The sequence below is a fragment of the Coturnix japonica genome, chromosome 5 (assembly GCF_001577835.2).
Source record: "Coturnix japonica isolate 7356 chromosome 5, Coturnix japonica 2.1, whole genome shotgun sequence".
Lineage (NCBI taxonomy): Eukaryota > Metazoa > Chordata > Aves > Galliformes > Phasianidae > Coturnix > Coturnix japonica.
In genome coordinates this window covers 353,987-378,101 of record NC_029520.1, presented here as the reverse complement: position 1 = coordinate 378,101, position 24,115 = coordinate 353,987, and the positions used below count along the sequence as shown (strand labels likewise).

At 45.1% G+C, this 24,115-nt stretch overlaps 1 protein-coding gene across 10 annotated transcripts in view; it reads right to left on the bottom strand.

The window, feature by feature from the left end:
- DAGLA (diacylglycerol lipase alpha) overlaps positions 1-24,115 on the bottom strand; it is a 50,451-nt gene that overhangs the window by 6,972 nt on the left and 19,364 nt on the right. For 9 of the 10 annotated variants that reach the window (XM_015863263.2, XM_015863261.1, XM_032444690.1 and 6 more), the window contains 16 exons: positions 22,192-22,293; positions 21,497-21,635; positions 18,431-18,518; positions 13,731-13,865; positions 13,267-13,344; positions 11,926-12,050; positions 10,601-10,757; positions 10,230-10,313; positions 10,025-10,102; positions 6,167-6,247; positions 4,366-4,508; positions 3,194-3,262; positions 1,905-1,977; positions 1,199-1,395; positions 752-881; positions 180-361 (listed from right to left, as the gene is read on the bottom strand). In XM_015863263.2, the coding sequence (XP_015718749.1) occupies positions 180-361; positions 752-881; positions 1,199-1,395; positions 1,905-1,977; positions 3,194-3,262; positions 4,366-4,508; positions 6,167-6,247; positions 10,025-10,102; positions 10,230-10,313; positions 10,601-10,757; positions 11,926-12,050; positions 13,267-13,344; positions 13,731-13,865; positions 18,431-18,518; positions 21,497-21,635; positions 22,192-22,293 (1,861 nt within the window). Of the gene's footprint in view, positions 1-179; positions 362-751; positions 882-1,198; positions 1,396-1,904; positions 1,978-3,193; positions 3,263-4,365; positions 4,509-6,166; positions 6,248-10,024; positions 10,103-10,229; positions 10,314-10,600; positions 10,758-11,925; positions 12,051-13,266; positions 13,345-13,730; positions 13,866-18,430; positions 18,519-21,496; positions 21,636-22,191; positions 22,294-22,506; positions 23,863-24,115 lie in introns of those variants that run through there. The other variant, XM_032444692.1, reaches the window with a different exon arrangement.

Genomic DNA, 24,115 nt, shown 5'->3' with positions numbered 1-24,115 from the left:
CTGCACTCCCAGAGCAATACAGAGGATCATTTCTTTTTTCTCCTGGATTCATTATGTCTTGTGTCACATTAATTAAAAGTCCCATACAGGAAGTCCTTCATTCTACACTTCTGACCACAATGCCCCAAGAGAGGATCCACACCCAGTGCCTCCAGAGAAATCCAAGATGTATTTCTTACTTTGTACTGCTGTTCCTTCTGTCCACTGTTAGGGCTCCAGTTCCAATCTGCACACAGGGTCCACTAGGCAAGGGCTGACTCTGGAAGATCAACTCTGGAGTGAGATCCACTTCTGTAGGGCTCACCATCACTTTGGCTGCAGAAAGTAAGGCTGTTTTCCCCTTGTTGTAATTCTCTAAGACCTATACAAGGGAAGCAGAGGCACAGCAGTGCTTCAGTGGAGACAGCAGCTTCACTCTTCTCAGATCAGAACATCTAAACTGATGAATTTGCCACTATTTCTTACTGATGCTTTCCACAAGCATGTGGCAAGATCTTGACATAAAGGATTAAATGAATGCATTTGGACAGTCTGCCCTGTCAGGATGTCCCGCTGAGAACCAGGAGTGGGGTGATGACCAAAAGTACAGTGAGGAACAGCTTTCAGACCAGAACAGCACAGCAGACTTGGCTAAAACTCATGGCAGAGCTTCATGGCTACAAATCAGCATTGAGAGGCAGGGACCCATTCCACAACCACTACACAAACTCATCATACTTCCCCACCCTCAGACTCCAGTTCTGAGCGTTACCTTGTTGAGCCCTTCCATGACCACGTATGGGAGGTGTTCGTGCAACATAGCCGGTGAGATGATCACTTCATTAAATGCCTTATTGTCACCCCAGATAGCAAAGTAAGTGGGATCCTCTTGCTCACAGCAACTAAAAAAAGGAGTTGGGATTGAGAGGAGAAAACAAGGAGCAGGGGAAAGAAGAGCAAGCCATTGTTTTGGCATGCAAAACAGCAGGTTACAGAGACAGGAAAAAAACAACAGGAGGAAAAACAGAAGGAGGAGATATTAGGCACACATTCTTCTAAAGCACTGCACAGTGACACGAATAGCTTTCTGTCCTCACAGTGCAATCACTGCCACCGTAAGGCAGTGAAAAAAAACCACTTCCTTCATAGATGGCACATGGCAACACTTGCTCTCCTGGGTATTTATTATCTGTTGGAAAAGGGCACTGTGCCCACTCACCAGCATTGCTCTGCAGGATGATTGTGCACCACGTGGATGATGCGGCCAGGTGGGTAGAGAGGCGTGCTGGCAGACAGGGCAATGGTCAGATCACTGGGGTGGGTCCAGAGGCGGTTGCTAGTTACCGAGTTCTCTTCAGTCTCTTCAGGAAGCTCTGACTTGGGTATGCACTTGGTAGCACCCACAATGATCCGCCACTGTCCAACACCAAGGAAAGGTGGGGGAATATGGAGAAGAGAAAAAGATTAGGAAAGAAGAGCTATCTCACAATATACTGTCCACAGGTTTACTTGAACTGAATACTTAATGGCAGAAAAGAGAAGAAAAAACACAGAGTTTGTGCCCCTGCTGTTCAAATAGCAGACCTTGGGAGAGAGAACCCTGCTCTGTCTTCCTTCCTTTCCTTATTTTAACCTTAAAGGTGGCAAAATCTTCTTGTGGATGTTCTTGCAGAGTTAGGGATCTAGAGCAAGCACATCTTTGTCCACCAATGGGACATCTTCCCAGGACAAGCAAGGTAGAGAGAACCTGAATCTCAGCCCTGGCCTCTCCAGCTGTTTCCATCATCCCTCTGGTTACCTAAACAACAGAGGTGGACTGGAAGAGATCTGGAGAAGCCTGCACAATTGTTGTGTGACACTGAAACTTCATCATCACTGCTCAGACACTTCAGTGTCTTCAGGAGTCTGTTCATCCTCATTCTTACCTTTGGTTTGTTACTTCTCTGAAGAACATCCAGAAGCTGCCGGCGAAATCCCTCCAGCTGAGAGAGACCAATTCTGGGAAGAGAAGAGATATGCTTACAACAGCTGTGCAAGGAACAGCAGACAGGGGATGGGACAGGAAAAACATAAAGAGCAGGAAAAAATAAGAAACTATGCTACAGAAAAAAAAAAGAATGCAACAAAAATGCAGGTCACTTAAGAAGTGGATTGTGCCATCACCTGGGACCAGTAACCAGGGTAAAGGCTACAGGAAGCCACTGTAACAACAAACAAGTATGAAATGCTGTAACAGGATCAGAACAGTGAACAGAGACAGAAGTCGATGAACAGATGAGGGTGATGGGGCAGTCAGAGAAAATGAGTAGGCAAGAAACAATTCAAGTACAGGATGCCACACAACAGACAAATCAAGGAAGAAATCACAGAGCTATATGACAATATTAAACATTATAGAATACACAAGATTCTGTTTTACAGGTTAACAAAAGGCGCTGGCACAGGTTGCCCAAGGAGGCTGTGGATGCCCCATACCTGCAGGCATTCAAGGCCAGGCTGGATGTGGCTCTGGGCAGCCTGGGCTGCCGGTTGGCGACCCTGCACACAGCAGGGGGTTGGGACTGGATGAGCAATGTGGGCCTTTGCAACCCAGGCCGCTCTATGATTCTATGATATAGAGAACATCATAGTACTCTGCCTCCACAAATTCTACATGTCTAATATACAGACCAAAACTGTCTAAGGTCACACAACAGGGCAGAATTTAAAATAAAACCCAGGTTGCTTTGACTCCTAGCCCTGCTCAGCAGAATGTGTCACAGGAGATGATAAGCAGTGAGAAATGTCAAGACAAGAAATGGGGGAGCTGGTTCAGAGGTGTGAGATGATACGCAACACTACAAAATGTGATGAGAGCACATCTAGCTCAGGGCAGAGTGAAGAGGATAACACAGGCAACCAGGAAGATAGCACTGGCATGTCAGGTACGAACAGTGAGTATAATCACAGAGGCTGGATATTCACCTTCATGTTTCATACAGGCAACTGAGAGATGGAGACGGACACGCCTATAAAAAGGTATATAAAACACCAATATAGGTGTCCAGGTAAAAGACAGAGCAGTACAGGTAACTAGGAGGACAAGTGAGAAGCATACAAGGACAGGTAAATGAGGAAACAAGACAGGTATGATCTGGGTGTTTCTGACTGGAAATAGGTGACTAGTACAGAGCAGCAGATACTCATCAAGGAATTCAGACACTTCTCAACTTGCCTGGGCACTAGATCTTTGCCAAGCACGACTGCAGTCACAAACTCTTTTGAATATTCCATGGCATCCTCACTGGAAGAGAAACAGGACCAAGAAGAAGCAAACAGGGTTTCACTAGCAGCAAACTGCAGTTCATTCCCGATTTGCCGCTGGTGTTTGAGAGGTTACTAGACAAGGAACCTGTATCACAAAAAACACAATGCAAGCTGCTCATGGCCCTTAGAACTTGCACACTAAGATGAGCCTGGTATGCACATCCCATGCCCCAAGCAACATTACTCTGTAAGGGTGCAGCTCCAATAGAGCAGCTCCTTCTTCCTTACCTGCACATGGCTCCGAATAGGCTTGGATAAGGAAGTTCTCTAACTCAGCACCTCCTAGCACTTCTCCTATCCTTTGGTAATGGCAGGAGACTATGGAAGAAGGTATTCCATGCCTCTGGGACTAAAAAGACACCACAGAACTAAGATAGCCACCTCCTGCAGTAACCTAAACACCAAGACAAGAGGGAATCGAGGCTTCCAACCTGTGACCTTGTTCTGCAACCAGCTGCCTTCTAGAGACCTCTCTTCTGAATCAGCCACTGCTGATGGAGGCCAGCAGTTTTCACCCAGGGATGATCATGGGCACAATGCAAAGCACAAGAATGGAGGCACCTTAAACCTTGTGTAAATGTCCAGATTCATTAGAAGGATAATTAAAATCCCTTGGCCATTCCTAGACCATGATGCAGTAACCACCACAAGAAGCTTCTAATCCACAGGTGCTTTCAAGTGCCAATTCCTTTATCAGTTGCAAAAGGTGTCCTGACGCAACTAGATCTGATACATACACCTGCATTTGGTCAAACACCTCCTGTGTCTATTTGCAGAAGATGGGGAGAGAACAGAATGGTACTGTGCAGACAACAGGGATGAAATTTCACTCTGTCCACCCAACTTTCGTTTCCCACTAGGCAGAGTTAAATCAGAGCTACAGAAGCTCGCAACAAAGTCATAGACATGAATACTTGGGAGTGACCACCAGCCATTGGAACCTAAACTTCAGTTTCTAATAAAGAAAAAAGCTGCCCACAATCCTCAGCACCCATCAACTGCTACGACCTACTATGAATCTGATGACACTCCAGCTACACACCCCCTCTCTGCCACCAGACCTCCTCACCCAACACCTACCTCAGCAGCCCACCTGGGGGAGAATAAGCAAAGCACTTCAGTGATGGGTACTGCGGACGCAAGAGGAAGGACAGGATGGCAGCTGTGCCAGCCCCTAGGGAATGGCCAACCACAATCAGGCCATAGTGTTTTGTTCCTCTCCCCTGAAAATGAAAACAAAAAGAAAACAAGAAATTGAAGTCAGACTGGAAAGAAACTTCACAAACCCCCCCAAATCTGTCCCTTTTCCCAGCTGCTGGGTTGTTCCTATACATGAACACTCTGCACTCCAGCTAAGCAACTCCTCCTCCAGTGGGAGATAGTGATGTTCTGTTAGATTTTGAAATGGGAGCAGTTTTCTGCACTCTACTATTGCCTATTATGAAGAGACACTGGAATTCATTCTCTTCTGGCATTTTCTCATACACTTCCACAATTCAGTCCTTGACCTACTGAATCTTTCCTGAAAGAAAAATGAAATGTACACCTAAGCGGAGTTACATGAAATTTAATGAAGCTTTTGCTTCTCCTCATGTCTAATAGCCTTCTGATAATACTCAGGTACAGGCTCACAAATCAGAGATCTCTGATTCTGAAAATGAAGGCTTTTTTCTCATGTATCTCATTCCTAGTGAACGCTGAAAAAGAGATACACTAACCTGCAATTTGAACAGCAGTCTTCTGCAGCCTAGATGTTCCCAACAGCTGGCAAATGATTGAGTGATTCATAGACCAAACTATTCTCTAACATTCTGTAGTGTTCTGTTATCAGAGGTTACAGTGCTAGGCTTGCCTCACACTTAATAAGTCAATTTTCACGAATTTCAATCTTGTTTCAGTGCAGAATCTCAGAGCTCTGCCAGTGCCCCGTAGGGCTTACACAGGGTCAGAGAATGCAGCTCCTACTCTCTAAGGTCTGGGGTAACCACAAGTTCTCTCTCCACCCATGTGAGTTAGGTCTAGCTAGTTACACTACATCAGAAATTAGACCCACCACACATTAAGCCAGCTCTGAAAAAAACCAAGCAAGATAAGTAGCATCACGGACAAAAGCCAGCCTAAGTACTTAGCCACCAGACCCTTGCCAGTCAGATAGCAAGGACAGAAAGAAACACCCTTGTAACAGCTCACTGAACAAATCCAATTCTCATTTTCTAGGCAGAGAGGAATAAAGCACCATATAAAGAAGATGAATGTCTCTATATCTTCTTCCTACACCTACCCGTATCACAAGGCAAACACTTCAGTGCTAACCGGTACAGCACCAGATCCAAAGAAGCATCAAGACTTTCACCCTTCTTCTCTTTTTCACTATTGCTAATTTCCCATGGGCCTGCTCAGGCCAAGGGACCCTATGGGCATGAGAAGAAAACAGCTGTCTGGCTGCAGGGAATCAGGTGGTGCAGAACATGTCCTCGAGGAGGTTGACAGTGCTATTACTGACATATAAGCTAAGGTAAGCATCTCCTTAACATCTCCCTCGCGTCCTCTTCCGATAAAGAGCTGAAGGAAATGTGTGCATACAGACAGGCAGTGTGACAGCCTGTCTCCACAGAGGATCTCCATAGAGATGGGATTTTAGTTCCTCTTGGTTTGTTTTTAATGTTCCCTGTCCTGCATGGCCACCAAATGGGACTTCATGTCTGAGAAAAAAAATGACAGGAGCTGAGCAGCATTCTTGGGAAGAAGGCCTCAAAATAAAATAAAGCCTTTTAGGAGTAAGTAATGTGAGGCTGGGAGATAGGAATTGAGATATTAGTACAACAGAAGGAAATCTCAACTTCTGTACAGCCTGTGGTGATAAAAGAAAGCTAATGCTCACCAAGTCTCGTCCAAAGGCTTGAGAAAGCACCATCTCTTGCTCCAGCTTCTTCTTGATGTACTCAGCAGATAGCACCATTCCCTGAGTGCAAACAAAAGAGAGAACAGGGCATGAACAGCTGCCCATCGGCACTGCAGGAGGAGACAGCAAAGTGCCCTCAGTGCTGGACAAGCTGAGTGCTGCACAGCATGTGTCAGGGCTGAGGACGAATGCTGCTTCTGCTTCACTAGGCACGTGCTTTGGCTCACTAGAGCCACAGAGTGTTTAGGAGTAATGACAGCTCTTAAGTTCTGACAGCACACATCGATCCTATCCTTGGGCTCGTGGCATAAAGCCTGAAAAAGAAACAAACCACACCACTAACTTAAATGCAAGGCTGTGTGTCTTGTGGGTCAGCCCACACTGGGGCCTACAGTGGAAAAGCAAACTTTGATTTTCTGCATGTCAATATCTTAACCCCAGAGCTGCGCTCTTGCATTTAAATCTGCAAAGGAAAGCATGAGCTGGCCTCATAGGTTCACAGGGAGACAGCACAAACACCAAGGCAGGGAAAAAGTGGCAGTTCTATCTGTGTGGGAAAGCTGCTGATGACCGGAGGTGTTAGCAAGTATTAAGTGGATTCAGCTGTCTGAGGATGTGAATGGAGTTTTATTTTTTAAAGGTTTTTATTCCCTCAAAGCCAGTGCTGGGAGATGGAAACAAATGGTCTGGTTCTAACCATCTACCCACTCCCCCAGCTGATGGCTGCACTCAGGGTTTGTCTCACTCTACGTAAGAGAGATGCAATTTGGTCTGTTGCATAAATTCTTGGTTATGCCTTTATTACAGTTAATATTCAAAGGTGAGCCAGCCTGAACTGCCAAGGCTAAAAACAGTGATAAAGCTCAGTGTAAACACAGAGATACTGCTAATTCTAATTAGGTGATTGCAGCCCTCAGACAATTCGCACTGCCTGGGCTGGCCAGAAACCAGAGAAGATCATCTCCTCTGCTATTTTCCATCACACCCCTACCTGCAAGCAGTTTAAGTACAAAGTGAATTTTATGGAGCACTGTTTAATCACAAAGGCTGAAAAAAAAGTATGGTCCCCTTCAGAAAGCAAAGAAACGGGGAATTTTCAAAGCCCTGGATATCAAACACCAATCTGCCCGCTGAAGAAAAGGAACACAGGTGATTCTGCTGAGCCTGTAACGTCACTGTCATTATCAAACAAGCAGATGCCGTGGTATTTCAGGCCTGTGTTCAGCTCCCAGCAGCATTCAAAGGAGTCTCCATTTCTAACTCTAATGAGGAGTGAATGGCAGGCGACATATCAATTCCTAACATGAATTTAGGATCCTATTTTTAAAACGCATGATCTACCTCCATAGTGATTTTACTAACGGTCCAACAGTCTGAGAGCTCTATTTTCAACCATTACCGCATGTTCTAATACAGACAGTGATGTCAATATTATACAACGAGGCTTATCCCCACAAAGTTGGATTTAGGCTTCACAAGTTTCATAGGAATACAATTATCTGGGCTTAACTTTCAAACCCCACATATAAACAAGCAAATGGACCAACGATTTAGGAAAAGCAAAGCAGAAGTAATTGGTATTGCTCTGCAGCCTGAAGGCAAGAAATTGCTCTGCGATATGCGACAGAAGAGGGTATCTCTGTGGTAGAAAAGAAAGCTCTGGCTGTTGCTGACTGCTCTGACATACAGGTGAGGGCTGTTTGTACAGCTGAACATCCAGGACTTCCTCCTGCATGGCTATTCACTGCCATTTTGACTGGCTGAACACCAGTGACCAAACCTCCTGTCCTCTGCAGGCTGAATAGAATGGATTCATGCCCCTTCCTTATGATTTATTTTTCTTTTAAATGAAGTCCATTATAAAAATCATTGCATTTTACCTCAAGCAGTAAAGAGATTTTGTTGTGGTTAATTTCCCCTCCGAGTTGTGACAATCTCCCCAGCAAACCAACCCACAAACCTACAGCTGACCCAAAATAGCTCAGAGACCTCACAAACATCAGCTGCAGCATGTACAGCATCCCAGACAATCAAACACTTCCGCCTGTGGTCCCAGTGGAGCAACAGGAAGGCTCATGCAAACATCAAGAGTTTCCATTTCTCAGATGTCTGATAGGCACCGTGTGAAGCAGCATGGGTTGTAGTGGAGATAACAGGGCATCCCAGCCTGCTGGGTGTGCAGCATCAGCAGGGAAAAGAACAGAAGCCAAGCAACTAAACAGGAAGCTCCTGAACAGCCCAGTGCTTTTCTACAGATTAAATGTGTTAGCAAGATACTTCATCTGCTTTTGTATTAAAGTTGAATTGTGGGCATTAAAAATGCATCGGGACCCGCATCTCTAAATTCTATTATCTCTGTTAGCTTCCCTCAGGAATCAACAGCACATTATTGTCTGAAGATTAATATTTATAATAATTTGAGATGATAAACCAGTATTTCTGTATTTGTAACAATAGAAAAAGGCAAAATGCAAAAGGCAAATCAAAATCCAATACAAAAGGCGGGGAATGATCTGATAATGTTTCATATAAGTTACTGGCATATGAATATTACCCCAGGAAAAAAAGAGAACAAGAGAAGAATCCAACTCCTATATGTATCTATTAGTAGCTTTTCTGCAGATTTAAAATAGAACAAATGCCCCTTGCTTCCCTCTGGTTTATACGAACTGCTTGTCACAATGGTTCCGCAAAGTCATTTTGAATCAGATGAAGGAGCACAAAACCAAGTGACATTATCTTTGACAGCAGACATAACACTTCAGAAAAGGCTCAGATACCTCAGAATTAACTAAGTGACACATCACTTCCTCATTTATCTCTGTTTCTATACAACGCCTTGTGTAACCACCACACTGATTCACCTTCCCATTTTGGGGAAATGAAAGAAATACTCATTTGCGAAAGAAGAAGCACAAAACACTTTTCAAAAGGTCCATTTTGAGAGTGTGAAATAAAATCCTTCCAGAACCACAGCGAGCCCCAACAGTAGAGGGTAATGGCTCCTTTCTCAGGCCCATACCCAGCTGAGCACCTGAGGATGCAGCTATCAGCCTCTAATGCTCCACTTGATAAAGCACAGCATCAAAGCACAGCACGCGGGCGATCTGGAAGGACACAGTGAACAGAGCAAGAGTTATGAGCTCAATGTCCTGTCCTGAAGGGACCCTGACCAGATCACCCCCAGCATTTCATCTCCCTGAGTGGCAGCGTTTCCCAGCAGCTACCACAATCCTTCCAACACACGCAACCTCCAGTTTGGATTTGCCTTTCCCAGTCTGGCATTATGCCTTGAGAGGCCGCCAAACTGCTGCTAATCTTAAAACCCAGCACGTGTGCCACTACTTTGCTGGACTGGGGCAAAGGTAAGCTCTGTGCTAAATTGATTTCTCAGTCCAGCCCTGCTCACTAACACAGACACGCAGCATCAGTCTAATTACACAGATACGAGCCCTGCCAATGCCTGGTTACGAGGTCTGTCCCTTTGCAACAGAATCTTAAAGAGGGTTTGACTGGGTTTAAAGGCTTTGATTGCAAATTCTGAAAAGGTGATTCACTGGAAGAAAAAGTAATTCCAACGACACTGACAGTTTAGTTCCAGGTCCCCACAGATTCTTTTTGCAGCTTGCTTTTTGCTGATTGCATGCAGCAATTTTCTTTTCTTTTTGTTTTTACAGACTGATTTTTACAATTTCAGGACTTATTTGTTTTTACATCTCTTTCACTGCAGTTGAAAACACTCTTAACAGTTCAAACAGTTCAAGGCTGCTTTTTTGTTGCTGTTTTGCCTATAACTAAAAGTGAAGACATCACAACAATGTGTGTTTCTTTACATACCTTGTGTCCCAGCCACGTTCCATGGTGACCCTCAACTGGAAGGCGCTCTGCATCCCCAGTCAGGTCAGTCAGGGCATCCTGAAGGAAGGAGTCACTGTGCTTCAGGTAAATCAAACACCAACAGCAAGCCAGGAAGATCTCAGGCTGTCCTGAAAGTTTGCTAGGGTGGCCATGGGTGTGTGAGGCCACTGCACAACGCACTTACTTTTGGAGACAGAGTTCCTCGGATACTGATGACCACCTTCTTCTTCTCATGGTCCACAGCCACATAAAAAGGAGTTTCATAAACCTAGAAGAGATGCATTGCTGTAATGCTCAGATGAGACATTCTCCTTCACGTATTCTCCTGCTCAGGGAAAGCAGAGCAGCTTAACATTTGCCTCTGATCAGGAGCAAATATTTCTGTCCAAGGGACAGAAATTCTTGGCAGAGAGATAGGAAGACAACTCTAGGGTCAGAAAAAAGCTCAAGTTTCCTTCTTCTGCACCACTAAAGCTGGAGTGGAGCATACAAGTCCCACTTGGAAGGGCCTTGGGAACACGCCTCAAATAGGAAGGGGCTGCAGACTTTGCGTACCGCATCGTGGCAAGAAGTGTAAACGATGTCCACCGAGGTCATGTTCTCATCCAAGAAGTGGCGCCGGATGGCGATGGCATTGCAGCCACAGCAATTATCCTCTTCAATGGTGACACTGGGTGCATAGCGGGGACGTGAAGGACAGAGACAGCAACACCTGCAGAAGAAAAAAATATATAGCTTTGAGGAAAGAAGAGGAACATAAAAGAGACAGATTTTAAAGTGGGATGCCTAGAGGCAAGGGGAAGGAAAGGAAGAGAAAACCTGCAAGCCACACTTGTCTCATCCTGACAGCAGTGATTTCTCATTTGCTGCAGCTCTTGCACAAAACAGCACACAACTTGTATTTCCACATCAAAAACAGCACGGGGACCAGATGTAGTTTTCCTTCTGAGCACCAGAGAGAGCTACAGTGCAGCCAGTCTCCAAAGGATCACTGTGAGGTGGAGCTGGGATCTCTCCTCGGGGGATACTGTGCACAGTTCTACACTGCTTCAACACACAAGCAACTACCACTTGCTAGATCTACTTATAACAAGTAGCAAAACAGGTCTAGAATCATCCCAGAACCACAGTGCAAGCACAAACTCTTTCTTCCTTTCTTTTCCTTATGAAACACTTCACAGATCAAAGTGACTCAGAAGGATATTTCTCCTAATGGGCTTGGAGAAAAAAAACTTACTTCTTTAAGGGCAAAAAGCTCAACTCTGAAGAGAATCCGATGACAGCATTATAGAAGCTAAAAGGCTAACATTTAACATGCAAGCCTGAACTGAACTACAGTGTTGCTACCATGAGGTGAGCAGTATATAGCACGGCAATCAAAAAACAATTAGTCAGAGAGAATGCAGCACAAACTCTGGCCAAGTCTTGCTGATGCTTTAATAAAGACCCAAATGTCAATTCTCTGCCTAACTGGGCTTGCTGATAAATCTGATTTCTGCATTTTGAGGCAGCTATTTTGACTCAGTGTGAAAGCTCTCTTGTGCCAGATGAGTTCTCTCCACTGGTTAACCCAACTACACAGGACTGGCACGATCCTTAGTGTACCAGGGAGGACAGAATGTGACAGTCGGTTATTTTACAGGGTAAGCAGATAAGTAACTGTGGAAAAGAATGAAGAGAAAGATGTGAGAATGAAATTACTGAGAGATGGAAAGTGTAAGAGAAGAGAAAAAAGCAAAGAGCAAAAACAAAAAAAGAAAGAAGTACCTGAAAAGTGACAGAGAAAGCAAACCGATGGGAGAAAGGATTCTGAATCAGGGAAAAACAGAAAGGAAGAGGGAAGGAGAGAAGGCAGAGCGATAGGCAGGACGGCCACTCACGAGCAGGATCTGGCCAGGTGACAGAGTCCACATGTGGGCTTCCTCATCAGGTATATGGGCCAGCCATAGGCAGCCAGGGCAAACAGCATGTAGTAACACACCTCTTTGTATCGCTGCATCTCTTGCTGAAAGAGACAAGAGACTCACTAAAGGCCTTATTCTCTTCATATGTCAATTTCCTCCTGTTTTCCTTTTTCCATCGTACTTAGAGACTGCACCCTTCTCCCTGAACATCTGCATTCTGTCTTAACAGCACCAGGACAGCAAACACTACCAGCATTTCCAGGTGACTGCAGGAGAGCACTCTGGTCATTCTCAGATCCTCTCCTTCCCTCCCCTCCCAGTATAACTGTGCCCATTCATATGATTAGAGAGGCCTTACTAGCCACTTAACAAAGCCTGAAGTTAGTTCTACAGGCATTCTTCCCTCTGTAACAAACACTCTGCTGCAAAGAAAGGCCATCCTCTGTGTATTTTGCCCCACTCAACTCGAACTAAGCAGGGAGAAACTACTTTTAAGTACCAAGAAGATGAGCTCTCTTAAAGACGCTGCTTCCAAATGGGCACGGGCCATAAGGAAGATGCCCAGAGAGGACCATGAAAGCCAGGCTAGGGCCAAATGCCTCACAGCTGTCTTCTGTATGCCATGCTGACCTCTCTCCCCACATATCTATGCAGAAGGAGACAGCCTGAACACAAGCAGGAAGTTAGCATTAGATGCAGAGCAATATAGCACAGCTGCAAGCAGGTTAATCACAGGATTGCTTGATCAGAGGTGCTGGGATTGGGTCAGTCTTTCCTATCTTGCAGGAATATCATCTGATCAAGAGGGGTGAATATAGCTTGCCCAATGAAGGGCTGCAACAGCAGCATGCCAAAAGAAAAGCCAAGCTTAATTTACATAGAACAGACTGCAGCCATCTCCATCCTGAGAACTGCTGACAGAAGCAGCTCCAGGGAAGAAGGCTCCATCTCACTCCAGGCAGCTCCCTGCCCTCACCAAGACGAAACCCAGCTGGTGGTACCATTACATGGAGCTCTGCACAACATCCCTGGCTGCAGCACTCAACTCGTACCTCTGACTTGTGAGAAATTTCACATTGTCTTTCAGCATCAGAGTGGAAATTCTACTTCCCACGAAGAGGAGGACAGACAGATAATGCTTTAAAAGTGATCCGAAGACAACAAAGCCTCCAGGAGAACAAGCATTATTATTTGCTTGCACCATTCTTTAATCTCTTTGATTATTCCAGAAAGGCAGAAAAGAAACCACCGAGAAAAAAGAAAACAGGCTACATAAAGAAGCACGTGAGTTTGCCAGATCACAGTCCAGTGACTTACCGCATTTTTCAGATCCAGATACTTTGTGTTCCTGGTCACTGGCATCCCAGACAGAAAAGCTAAAATGTCATTGTTTGCCTGTAAGTCACAAATACACGAAAATCTTCACTGTGACACCGAGACAAAAAAAATCTATACGTGAGAAACAAAGAACTGTGTAACATGGGGCAAGGCAGCTTGCAAGCATCCTGACCGACTGCTGTTCAGATTTCCACCTGACCCCATCACCACCTCTGAATAAAATAAGTACAGCTTTTCTGTTCAATTAGGAATCTGCAAATTCCAATGACAGAACAGTTTGGGAATTCAGGCCTTTTTCCTTGCCCCTGCAGTTGTGCTCTGATGGTGGAGTCTTCTCTCCACTCTTCCTATTATCTTTAAAGAAACTGCCTCCAGTTGTCTAGGGTCAAGATTTAAATCTGGATGTATCACATAACTAAACAAGGCAGTAAGTTTCCACCCACCTCATCCAGAACAGCGTTGCGCTTTGCCCGCTGCCGCTGGCGCAGCAGTACCAGGCCTGCAATGATGTCAGATGGGACGATGTCAAGGTCTCGGAAGAACTCAGCAAAAAGGTAGGCAATTTCAGAGTAGGCATCCTGCAAAATCCACAGAGAAAAGGGTTTAGGAGGAGGAGTTTGAGTGTAGGGAGCCACAAAACAGGACAGGACACAGAATAAGAGCCAGTGCAGCAGCAATGGTCCCATTTCTGCAGCTCTCCCCAAAACATCCACAAGATTCCTTCTGGGAACATGACACGTGGTCTAATCATTATTAATACCTCTTATTGTGCAAAGTGGGCATCCCGCTCTGATGGTTGGTGACCCTACACATAGAGGGGGGTTGAAACTGGATGATCAATGTGGTCCTTTTCAACCCAGGCCATTCTACGATTCTATGAACGTCACATGAATAGTCTCAACTGAGACTGGATTTGCACTATGTGGATAAGCTGGCCACCTAAGCAACAGGACAGGGAATGCATATACAAAAGGAGGGAAGGACAAGGTTTTCAGTGTAAATAAGACAGAGGAAGTAAGCTGAGAACCAAAAGAATCCCAATCCCAGATCGCCTCATTGTCCTCAAAGGCAATTTCACTTGAACAAAGGCTAGTCAGGAAAAATGCACCAAATACATCCTATTTAACAGCCTCTTCAGTTCTGTAACCCTGTCCTGGAGTTACTGCCCCAATACTTAAGTCAGACCCCACCACCCTGGGCGCATCACAGAGAAAATGAGAGTCTTTTGCAAGCTGCCAGTGAACAACCTCTGTACTGCTCACCACTCACCACTGTGCTGTCTACTACACGATTCCAAAGAGTTAAATTACAACAAGCAGGTGTTACACATCAGAGCCCCAGGTCCTGAAAGAGCTGGGCAAGTTAGCAAGCTTTTCCAAGTTTCTCTTGGAGCACACCCAAGCAAAAGGGCCTGAAAAGAACAACCTGTGAAAACAGATCCGAGTCATCGAGCCATAGAATCATTAAGGTTGGAAAGGACCACTAAGTTCATCAAGTCCAAGTTGCTGAACACAGAGTTCCCAGCAGGGAAAATGACCGATCCTCTAAACGAAGACACTGCAGGAAAAGGGAGAGAACTGGAAACTGGAAAGAAGATCATCCAAAGCTTTACAGCAGAGTGACACGGACTTCAAGGAGAAACGTTATTTCCCTTTTGGCTATGTACCATATTTAAAAAACAAATAAACAACAACAACAACCCACATAGGACCTGAAGTGAGAATGGTTTGGGAGGCTGGAAATGGCCAGACTGTGAGACAACATGTCTGGTTACTGCTTAGAACAGAGCTCAAAGGCAGGGGTGACCCAGGGGCTGAACCAACAAAGAGTGGGCTTGAGCAAATGCTATAGCACACAAGTGACCGGTATTTCAAGAGCTGTCACTGTTAACTTATCCTACCAAGATCTATCAGTCTTATCCTGGATTTCTAGCCGTATTTTCATTGCAACCTTTACTCAACACTAACACCATGCGACTGCAGTCCCATTTGTAGATAGCCTGGGCTGTTCACTTGGGCTGGTCTTCAGGGCACAGTCTCCCCATCTCTTTGACAGATCAGAAAGCAAATCCCTTCTCCCCCAGCAGGCTTGTAGGAAATGACCTACATTCTTCTATTCTCTGCCAAACTCCTGGAGTGCAAGATTACCTTTTATCATATTCTTGCTTGCCTAAAGCAAATTACATCCTCCTCAAGAATGGGGTTTCGGGTACCCACTGCACAGGTTTCTGTGCCAGCTGTGCAGCTAAAGAGCAAACAGACTCAGATCAGCCTTACCAACTTCACAACCACGCTGTCCACAAAGTGCTGACCCAGCAAGAAATGCAAATGGCCTCAAATGAAAAGGCAAACAACACTAATCCAAAGTAACACCACCACCTCTTAATACTCTGTCCACAATAAAGCCCAGAACCAAAGTTCAATGTGTATTCTTTGTTCTGAAAGAAGAGTTGTTGATGACACTGATCTGACACTGGAGGACTGACTGCATCACCCTGCTACAAACCCTGGAGGCTCTGGGGCTGGCAGAGCCAGTGGAGACTCAGAGCTGTAGACATTGCTCCAGACTCACAGGAACAGATTCTTGCCCTGGTGCCACATTCACTCTGCAGAACTTTATTTTCCAGCCCAGAGGACAATCATCCCCTGCTAGAACATTTTTTTTCCTCCATCAAGCCTGGGAGAGGCAGCGATGGATTCATTTCTGATACATTACATACGCATTCATTCCACACACTGTCATGCCAGGACACACAAAGTCAGAGCTTGTTTCTTCAAAGAAAAGAGCCTGGAAATCATTCAAGCTGAATGTAAAATGGAAACCCAACAGCACAAGGAATTTGAAGATTCTAGTGTCTGCTTTTATCCTGAACTAGAAAAAGCAGCAGAAACCAACAGTCACTGCAGAATGAAAAGTCTGCTTAAAAAACTCTTGACACGAGGTGAAATATTTTGCATTCCTGAATACTGCTGCTCCTGAACAGCATTCCTAAATACCTCTGTTCAGGAACTGGGGCACTTGATGCCTCTCAGGGCTCTGGGATCTGGCAGAACAACCTATTGGGGCAGCCAGGTAAAAACAAAGCCAGTGCACCCCAAGGTGCTTCTGCTGATGGGCAGGATGTAGCCCCCAAGCAAATGCTGCTGTTTGAGCTGCCCCGACACACAGCTCGTCTCGTTGCCATTTTCCAGATGGATTTTCCTAAGCAGCTCTAGAAGATGATCTGTGAAAGCTGGCAGGACTGGGCTGTGCCTCCAGAACAGGCCAGCAGCTTGGGGCTGCACTTTGTCCAGCACGCAGCCAGGAACACCACAACACACGGCTGGATTTCTGCAGAAGGGCTATGACAACAACTGCACCCTGAGGATAACGACACATGCTTACCAACAAGCCCTTGTCATCTAATTCATACTGGCTGCCATCTGTGATGAACACATGTTCAGGTAGCCTTCACCTGACTCTCCATTATTTTTACACGGCTTTTCATCTCACTGCACTTTTTCCTTCTGAGGTTAAAATCCCAGACTCATTTCTCTTCCTATACAAGTTCATAGCCCCTCCAATATGCTCCTTTTTCTCCTGCACCTTTTAGGAGACCAAACTATATTAAGTGAGGAGATCATTCAGTCAGTCCCTTGATGTTTTCTGTCACTTTCTACATCCTTCCATGTTATTCTGAGGGTTTTTTTTTGGCCACTGCTGTGCACGGATGTCTTTGTTGAGGTGTCCTTGATAACTCCTAGCTCTTTCCCTGAGAGGTTGTAACTAATTCACAGCCTATCAGTGTATGCAAGTCATTTAAATTGTTTCTTCAGATGTGCACGCACTGCTTCATCCTTCACTATTATGACTTTCGTCTCTCATTGATAACAGCTCCCCGGTTCTGCTTGGTCCTCAAGGAGTTCTCAATTACTCGTAATTCTCAGCAACTTAAACATTAATGCTGTCAGCACAGTCCTCCACCTCAATGTTGACCTCTATCAGGTTATTAGGACTCCTGCTGAATATCACTTGAACATGAAAGCCAGGAATTAATGGGCTGCTATCATTTGGGATGTGAAATCAACCCCTTACCCTGCACTGTTTCTGCAAAGGAACAATCCCAACCGTAGCACGTGAAAACTTCAAAGGTTCAATCTTCATCTGAATCCACTGACAAAACAGCAGGCTCTGCTAGCATCCCAAATAGGGCCTGTCAGTACCCAGGAGTATTCTTGTTGCTGATTCTGGCAGCTTTATATTTTTCCATTTTCAAAGTCTCTCTCTTCCTCAGGCATAAGACTGACTTAAAGTAATAGGATAATCTGACTAAGTAAAGGAAAACCGAAGCCGATCACACAAAGTGCTGTTAAATGGTGAACCTAGATTGATGAAAAATATATTTTTCCACTAGTATCATCACTTAAAATCAGTCAGTTTGCCGTAATAGCAAAGTAAAGAGCAGCTTCTGGAGACAAGCTTGAAACTGACAACACCACTCTTGAGTGCTATTATCTGTCCCAGAGAGGAGTCCATAATATTTTAAACCAGAAGGATAAGAATGGCTGTTCTGAAAGAGACAACTATCCTCCCCAGTGATGTTACATCTGCACCTAAAGAGAAATAACAGCTTCTTCAGAGGGTGGTGATGCACTGAAACAGGTTGCTTGAGGAGGCTGTGGATGCCCCATCCCTGCAGGCACTCAAGGCCAGGCTGGATGTGGCTCTGGGCAGCCTGGGCTGGTGGTTGGTGACCCTGCACACAGCAGGGGGGTTGAAACTACATGAGTATTGTAGTCCTTTTCAACCCAGGCAATTCTGTGATTCTATTTCTGCAGGTAAGCCCCTACAGAAATAAAAGCTTTAATTCGACCTACTCAGGCTGAGAGGAAGGAAAAGGAACCAGCACAGAGCAAAATGCGAAGTCTACATTCTGAGGGGTGGCTCAGATTGCTGCTTCTTGGCTCACAATGTCAGTCCTTGCAAGCACTGCTGTCAAGGCTCACTGGACTCCTCAAGGCTCTGCATCTCAGAACACTCACAGCGAAATGAGGCAGGTCCAGGTTTGATAGCAGGAATCCCACACTGCTCCGCTCTGCTGAGTCCTACGTACCACTGGGCACACACAGAGCTTGCTCTCTGCCAGGAGCTTCTTGGTACCTACCGACTGAGAGTCCTTTGTCCGTGTGCAGCAAAGAAAAACCTTGAGTCGGCGCGTCCAGCTGCTGGCCTGCCCTTCCTCCAGGCGATGTCTGCAGAAAATAAATCCAGGTTTACAAAAAGGCACAGACTGAGCATTAGCATGAAGAGCAGTGCAACTTTTTCCATTAAATAACTTACTTGGGAAAATATTTTTATGATATGTACCAGTTTCAGAACTGAAAAAAAATCTGTTCTTTGAGTATGGTGCATAACTTGAAACCAGAAGTGGGAAAGCAAGCTAAAGGTTCTCTTTCAATTTAGAAAAGGTTAAAAAAAGCCTGAAATATGGAAGGTTTCACTCAACCCACATTTGGTTTATATGACATTTCAATTTCAGCTTCAAAATTAGCTAATTGGACAAGCCTACTTACAATAAGCTATAGCTTAGTTCATTCCACCGTTGGGAACTTGCCCTAGTTACTACACTTCCAGGGTAACAGTCCATTAAGTTGAACCAGCATTCCTACAGAACAAACCTGAGATCAAGACAGTCTCAGTGCTATGGAATTAGCTGACTCTTCTTTACTCCCCCCCCTCAGAGAGCCAAGCTGCCTGCCTATGGATAAAGTCCACAACTCCTGTAATACAGGGTCACTGTCATGTGAATACAGACCAATGCTAACATAGGTCAGTTCAATCAAAAATAAAAGACAGCTTCTATTTTTCTGCCATAAAGAGCCCGAGCACAGAGAGTTGGTTGCACCTGGAAGAAAAAGCTGCTGGTAAGCAAGTATTTGCCTACAATGTAAAGAGGAGATTTTGCAGGGCATCACAGCTGAGCATTTTAAAGCAAATACCCACAACGTCCAGGGAAGATTCCAAAGGTGGGAGAAGAATATGAGGGCCCTCAGACAGAGCTGGCAATGCTCTGTTTGCTCCACCAAATGCCAGAAAGCTCGTGCAGCAATGCAAAGAACTTCACAACTTCGCAGCGGGGGTTGGACAAGCAAGTGTGCTCTGAGCTATTTTCACTCTGACTTCTCCCAAATTCTTTCTTCCAAGCACTGAACTTCCACATGTTTTGGATGAGTCCTACAACAAGTTCTTTAGAAAAGTCTCAGCGCAATTAATCGAGCCATTTGTTTCAGTTTGATTTATTTTGTTCATGCTGCAAGAACATGAAAGCCCACACACATCAAGAAGCCACAGATAAAAGAAAACCACAGTCCAATAGCTACAGCAGAGAACCGCAAAAAGGAAGCTGGAGGTTCATGTCTCCTAAACGTGACAACCAAATTGAGTTCTTTCATGAGCTGAGACAGGAAAAACAGCTCAGATTAAGGTGACACAAATGCCAAATTAATGCTATACCTCTGCAGGCTCACATCGCTGCAGACCAAGGGATGCAATAGGAACAACTGGCCCTCAGCATCTTGCAGAATCATAATCTGGAAGCAGGCAGAAAATTTCAAAGCTGCCTGGAAAGGATTGCTTCAAGCAAGCGGCTAATTTCAAGCTATACTCTTTGGAAGCAATAGGTTTAGTAGCAACCACATAGGGTTATTTTGTGTTTCCCTTCCACGTTACAGCCCACAGCATTTTCCGTGTTAACATCTGTTAACGCTCCCTTCCTACAGCAGAAATCTGCAAGCAGCAGGAAAAAGCTATCTGAAAATGTTACAGGCCTGGAGGGAAAAACCTGGTCATGGCCCAAGGGACAAACACCTTCACTTAATTGTCTGCGATCTCAAAACTCCAGGGGGAAATCATTTTTGGTGTTTTGTTTTGACTTACTTTAAGCTCTGTGGCAAAAAGAGCTTCGTAACCTGTGGCACAGCCTCCCCTCAAAAAGAACAAAAAATGGATTAAACCGAACAGCTTTGATTTATTTTGGGATACCACAGCCACAGCATCTTTTCAGCATCTGCTTGGGAAGGTCTTTGCCACAATGCAGCAATTGCAGCCATTAGGTTTACAAGGCGCTAATTCTGAATATATTCAAGGCTAGTGCTAGCAACGTACCAGAATGGCAAAACAAAGCTTCTTCTAATCTGCAATAAAAAAATAGGCATCTGGAAACTTTTCCTCCCTCCAGAAAATAAGGGGTCTGAAGGATTCCATTTTACGACACAGAAAGAGCACATGTTCAAAAGACCCCTCAAATACACATTTCCAATGAGAAATGCAAAATCTGTTGGATATTTTCACCCAGAGGGCGGTGACGCACTAGAACAGGTTGCCTGAGGAGGCTGTGGATGCCCCATCCCTGCAGGCACTCAAGGCCAGGCTGGATGTGGCTCTGGGCAGCCTGGGCTGGTGGTTGGTGACCCTGCACACGGCAGGGGGGTTGAATCATTGTGGTCCTTTTCAACCCAGGCCATTCTAGGGTTCTATGATATTTTTTAAAAGCCTTATTTTTTAGCATTCAAAATCTAATGCCTTCTGTCCTACGGAGTTACATTCCTTACTGATGGTTACATATGTCAAAACTGTATAAGAAAACAAAGCCTGCTTGTGCTGTCCCACTACAGGAAAAAGCTTCTGGAAAATGCCTTGCTTGGTGAAAAAAAGCTTTCACATCCCCATCTGGTCAGCTCAAAGATGCAGTCAAGTCTTAATTAAAACATCTAGCTGCCAACACAAAAGACACTGTTTCTTGGCCAAGACCAAATTTAAGAAATCTCAGGCCAAAAGGTCCTATTTTGCAGATATACACAAAAGAAGAAAGAAGCTTTGAACAAAGGTGCCTCATCCTAAGGAAAATTTAAACACTTCCTCCCTGTTAGCAGGTAAAGCACAGTGCTAACAGGATGGACAAGTAAGCTGTTGTGACTAGCACTGTGGCTCAAGGGGGCTAGGAAGGATTGAGGAAGCCAGTGACTAACACACAATCCAGCCAGGCGCTGCATTGCTTTGCCTCCTTTAAATACAGATGCCCACACACAGCACCTGACAGTCTGAGCTGCCTTCCTCCAAAATCACCCTCACCAAAGGGAAGCAACACCTTCAAGTGAATGCTCCCTGAAGCAAGGCAGGGAGAACGCCAAGAACCACAAGAAGCAGGGTGCCCTTCTCAGCAGTGCTTTACCGCAGGTTGTAGGTCCTTAGGTTGCGCTGCCTCCGCTTCGTGGCACGCAGTTTGACAAAGGTCCGGCCTGTCGGGTCGAAGACGCATAAGACAGTGATGCAGACACTCAGGATGACAACCCAGTTGCACACCACCATTCCTACAAAGAAAGGGAATACGTCACATGCTCTGCCCTCAGGTCTTGGCAGTGTTGTTTCCTGCTCTACTCTGTGCGCATCACACACGCCTCTCCGTTGCCACAGGGCAGACAGAAGAAGCTAACCCAAGTATTCCTGCAGCCAGCTGCAGCAGAAAGAAATCTTCTGCAAAGGCTTCTGACCACAGCTAGGTTTTGCAGCTGGTTTAAGAGACCTAGTGGACTGCAGCATCCCCATCACTCCCCCCAGGAGAATGGTTGTGTTGGGTTTGAAAAGGAATTTGAGATAGACAGGAAAGCCATTCTGAACAGAAGGAGGAGAACCAGGGCTTTCAGACTCCCCATGCCAGACCCCTCCATGGGAACAGGGATTTTTGCCTCAGTGCAGGCAGCACAAGCAAATGAATAGAACAACTGTTCTGAACACTGGATTCTTGAGGGGAAACAAACACAGCATTTACAGCTACAATTCACTACCGACAGTCAATCCCCACATGCATGAGTGAATTAGCTCTCCAAGGCAAGAGGATGTCTGTGCACACACATTCCAAATACATACCCAAAGTGACACTCTTTGCGGTGATATCATTGCAGGAAGTGTAGTACTGCGTTAGCCAAATGATGCCCACAATAGCATACACAAACTCAATCACCAAGATAGCTGAAACAAAAGGAACACAAAGAATAGTAGCAGCATCTCCCTAAAGATCAATAACTGCCTTTCCCCATCTTCTTGCAAGGAATCCCAAAGATGAGCTCTTTAGTAGGACAGCTGCAGAATAAAAGGCCACAAGACCGGGCCAATACTCAAGAAAATGAACCCAAAATGTCTCCTTAACAATAACTACTCCTAAGTGACACACGGACCACATACCTAAAGTTAGAAGTGTTCTTGGCTGCATCAGAGAAGTCAATCCCATAGCTGTCCCTTTCTCAATGACAGTGCAAAGACTCCCTTTGGTAAAGAAAATCACCACCTAACAACAAAGCTGGCCGGATTCAAAGACATGAAATAAACAGCAGTGTGTAACCAGGATTACTTCTACTTACTACACTTAACAAATGTTTCCATGGCCTTTGCAGCTTTTGCAACAATAATTCCCAACATGTAGCCCTTAAGGAAGCCCTTACTGGCTCCTCAGTTCTGCATGTTATCCTGGTAGAGAGCAAGAAATTACAGCTGACTGTGGCTCAAGAAAAAAGTTGGGAATCACTGCTCTGAAGTGCCCATCCTCACTTTCTCAATGCATTATGGCCTCACAGTGTAGATGGGGAACGAGACAGGGGGTAAACAGCCTGCATGTAACCTAGCAAGCCTTTGGTGGAGCTGGGACTGAACCCACAGCCCAGCCTAAAAAACTGAGCAGCCATCCAGTGAGAATAAAACCAAGGATGAACCCAGATCCTTGAGTGTTCTGAAGTAGCGCTGCACTCGGCTTTGCCTACCTTAGCTAACCTCCCCTCTGAGGCTACCAGCTGTGGAACAAGAGTAGCAATACCATCGAGAAGACCTTTGTGGGCTATTATTACAACTACATCCTTATATTCACAAGCACTAAATGTGCTCTGTTGAAATCAGGCTATCACATGGACCTTGCCCACAGAAAGGTCACACCCCTAATTCAATCACCAGAGCCATTAAGAGGGAAAACAACCAACCATGAAATAAACATGTGCAAGACCCAAGTCACAGCTTAAATACAAATCTTAAACACGGGGAAGAAAATGAGATGATGATTCTTTGGACTCTTTCTACCTCCCCTGCCTCACTTAGTCTGTTTTCAGTGGTGTTAGTGAAGCTGTCAGGCTCTACATGCTTCCTCAGGGAGATCATGCTGTGCCTGGGAAACTGGAGAGAAAGACTTGTTTGCTATTCATGTTAATGATTTGCACTTAGCACTCTAAGGCGGAAATGCCTCCTTGATAGAGCTTTCAAGCAAAGTTACCCATCTTTCAGCAAATTTTGCCAGAAAACCATCCAGCAAAAACAAAAATGAAAAACTTGCTATGATTTGTTGGAATGGGCTTGATTCTGCTTCTCCAAAAGATTTTCTCAAAGTCTTCATCCAGCACAGAAAAATCAGATCGATTTTCTGTATCTGGAAGAGAACGGACCAGGGGAGGGAAGACAAACTAAAATGGAATCCCTGATTGATGGACTGAAAAACAGTCTCTTTTCCAACCCAGTTTTTGGTGGGTGAGAAAAAAAAAAGGAAATGTTTTTAGGAAGAAAAGACATATGCACTCTCAGAGAGAAGATGCAACCAGCAAGCAGGTGGCAAACCTATTTACCTCCCAATGCCTGGAGGCAAAGTATCAGAACGCACGTTGCAGGATGGAGAGATGCACTACATGTGAGCCAAAAGGTCAAACACGCTTCAAGGGTAAGCAGATGCAGATTTAAGTATATATGTGTCAGGCAAAGGACATGCACATGGCCTTGGGGTGAGAACAGCCATGATTTACAAAGGCATACGCCTGTA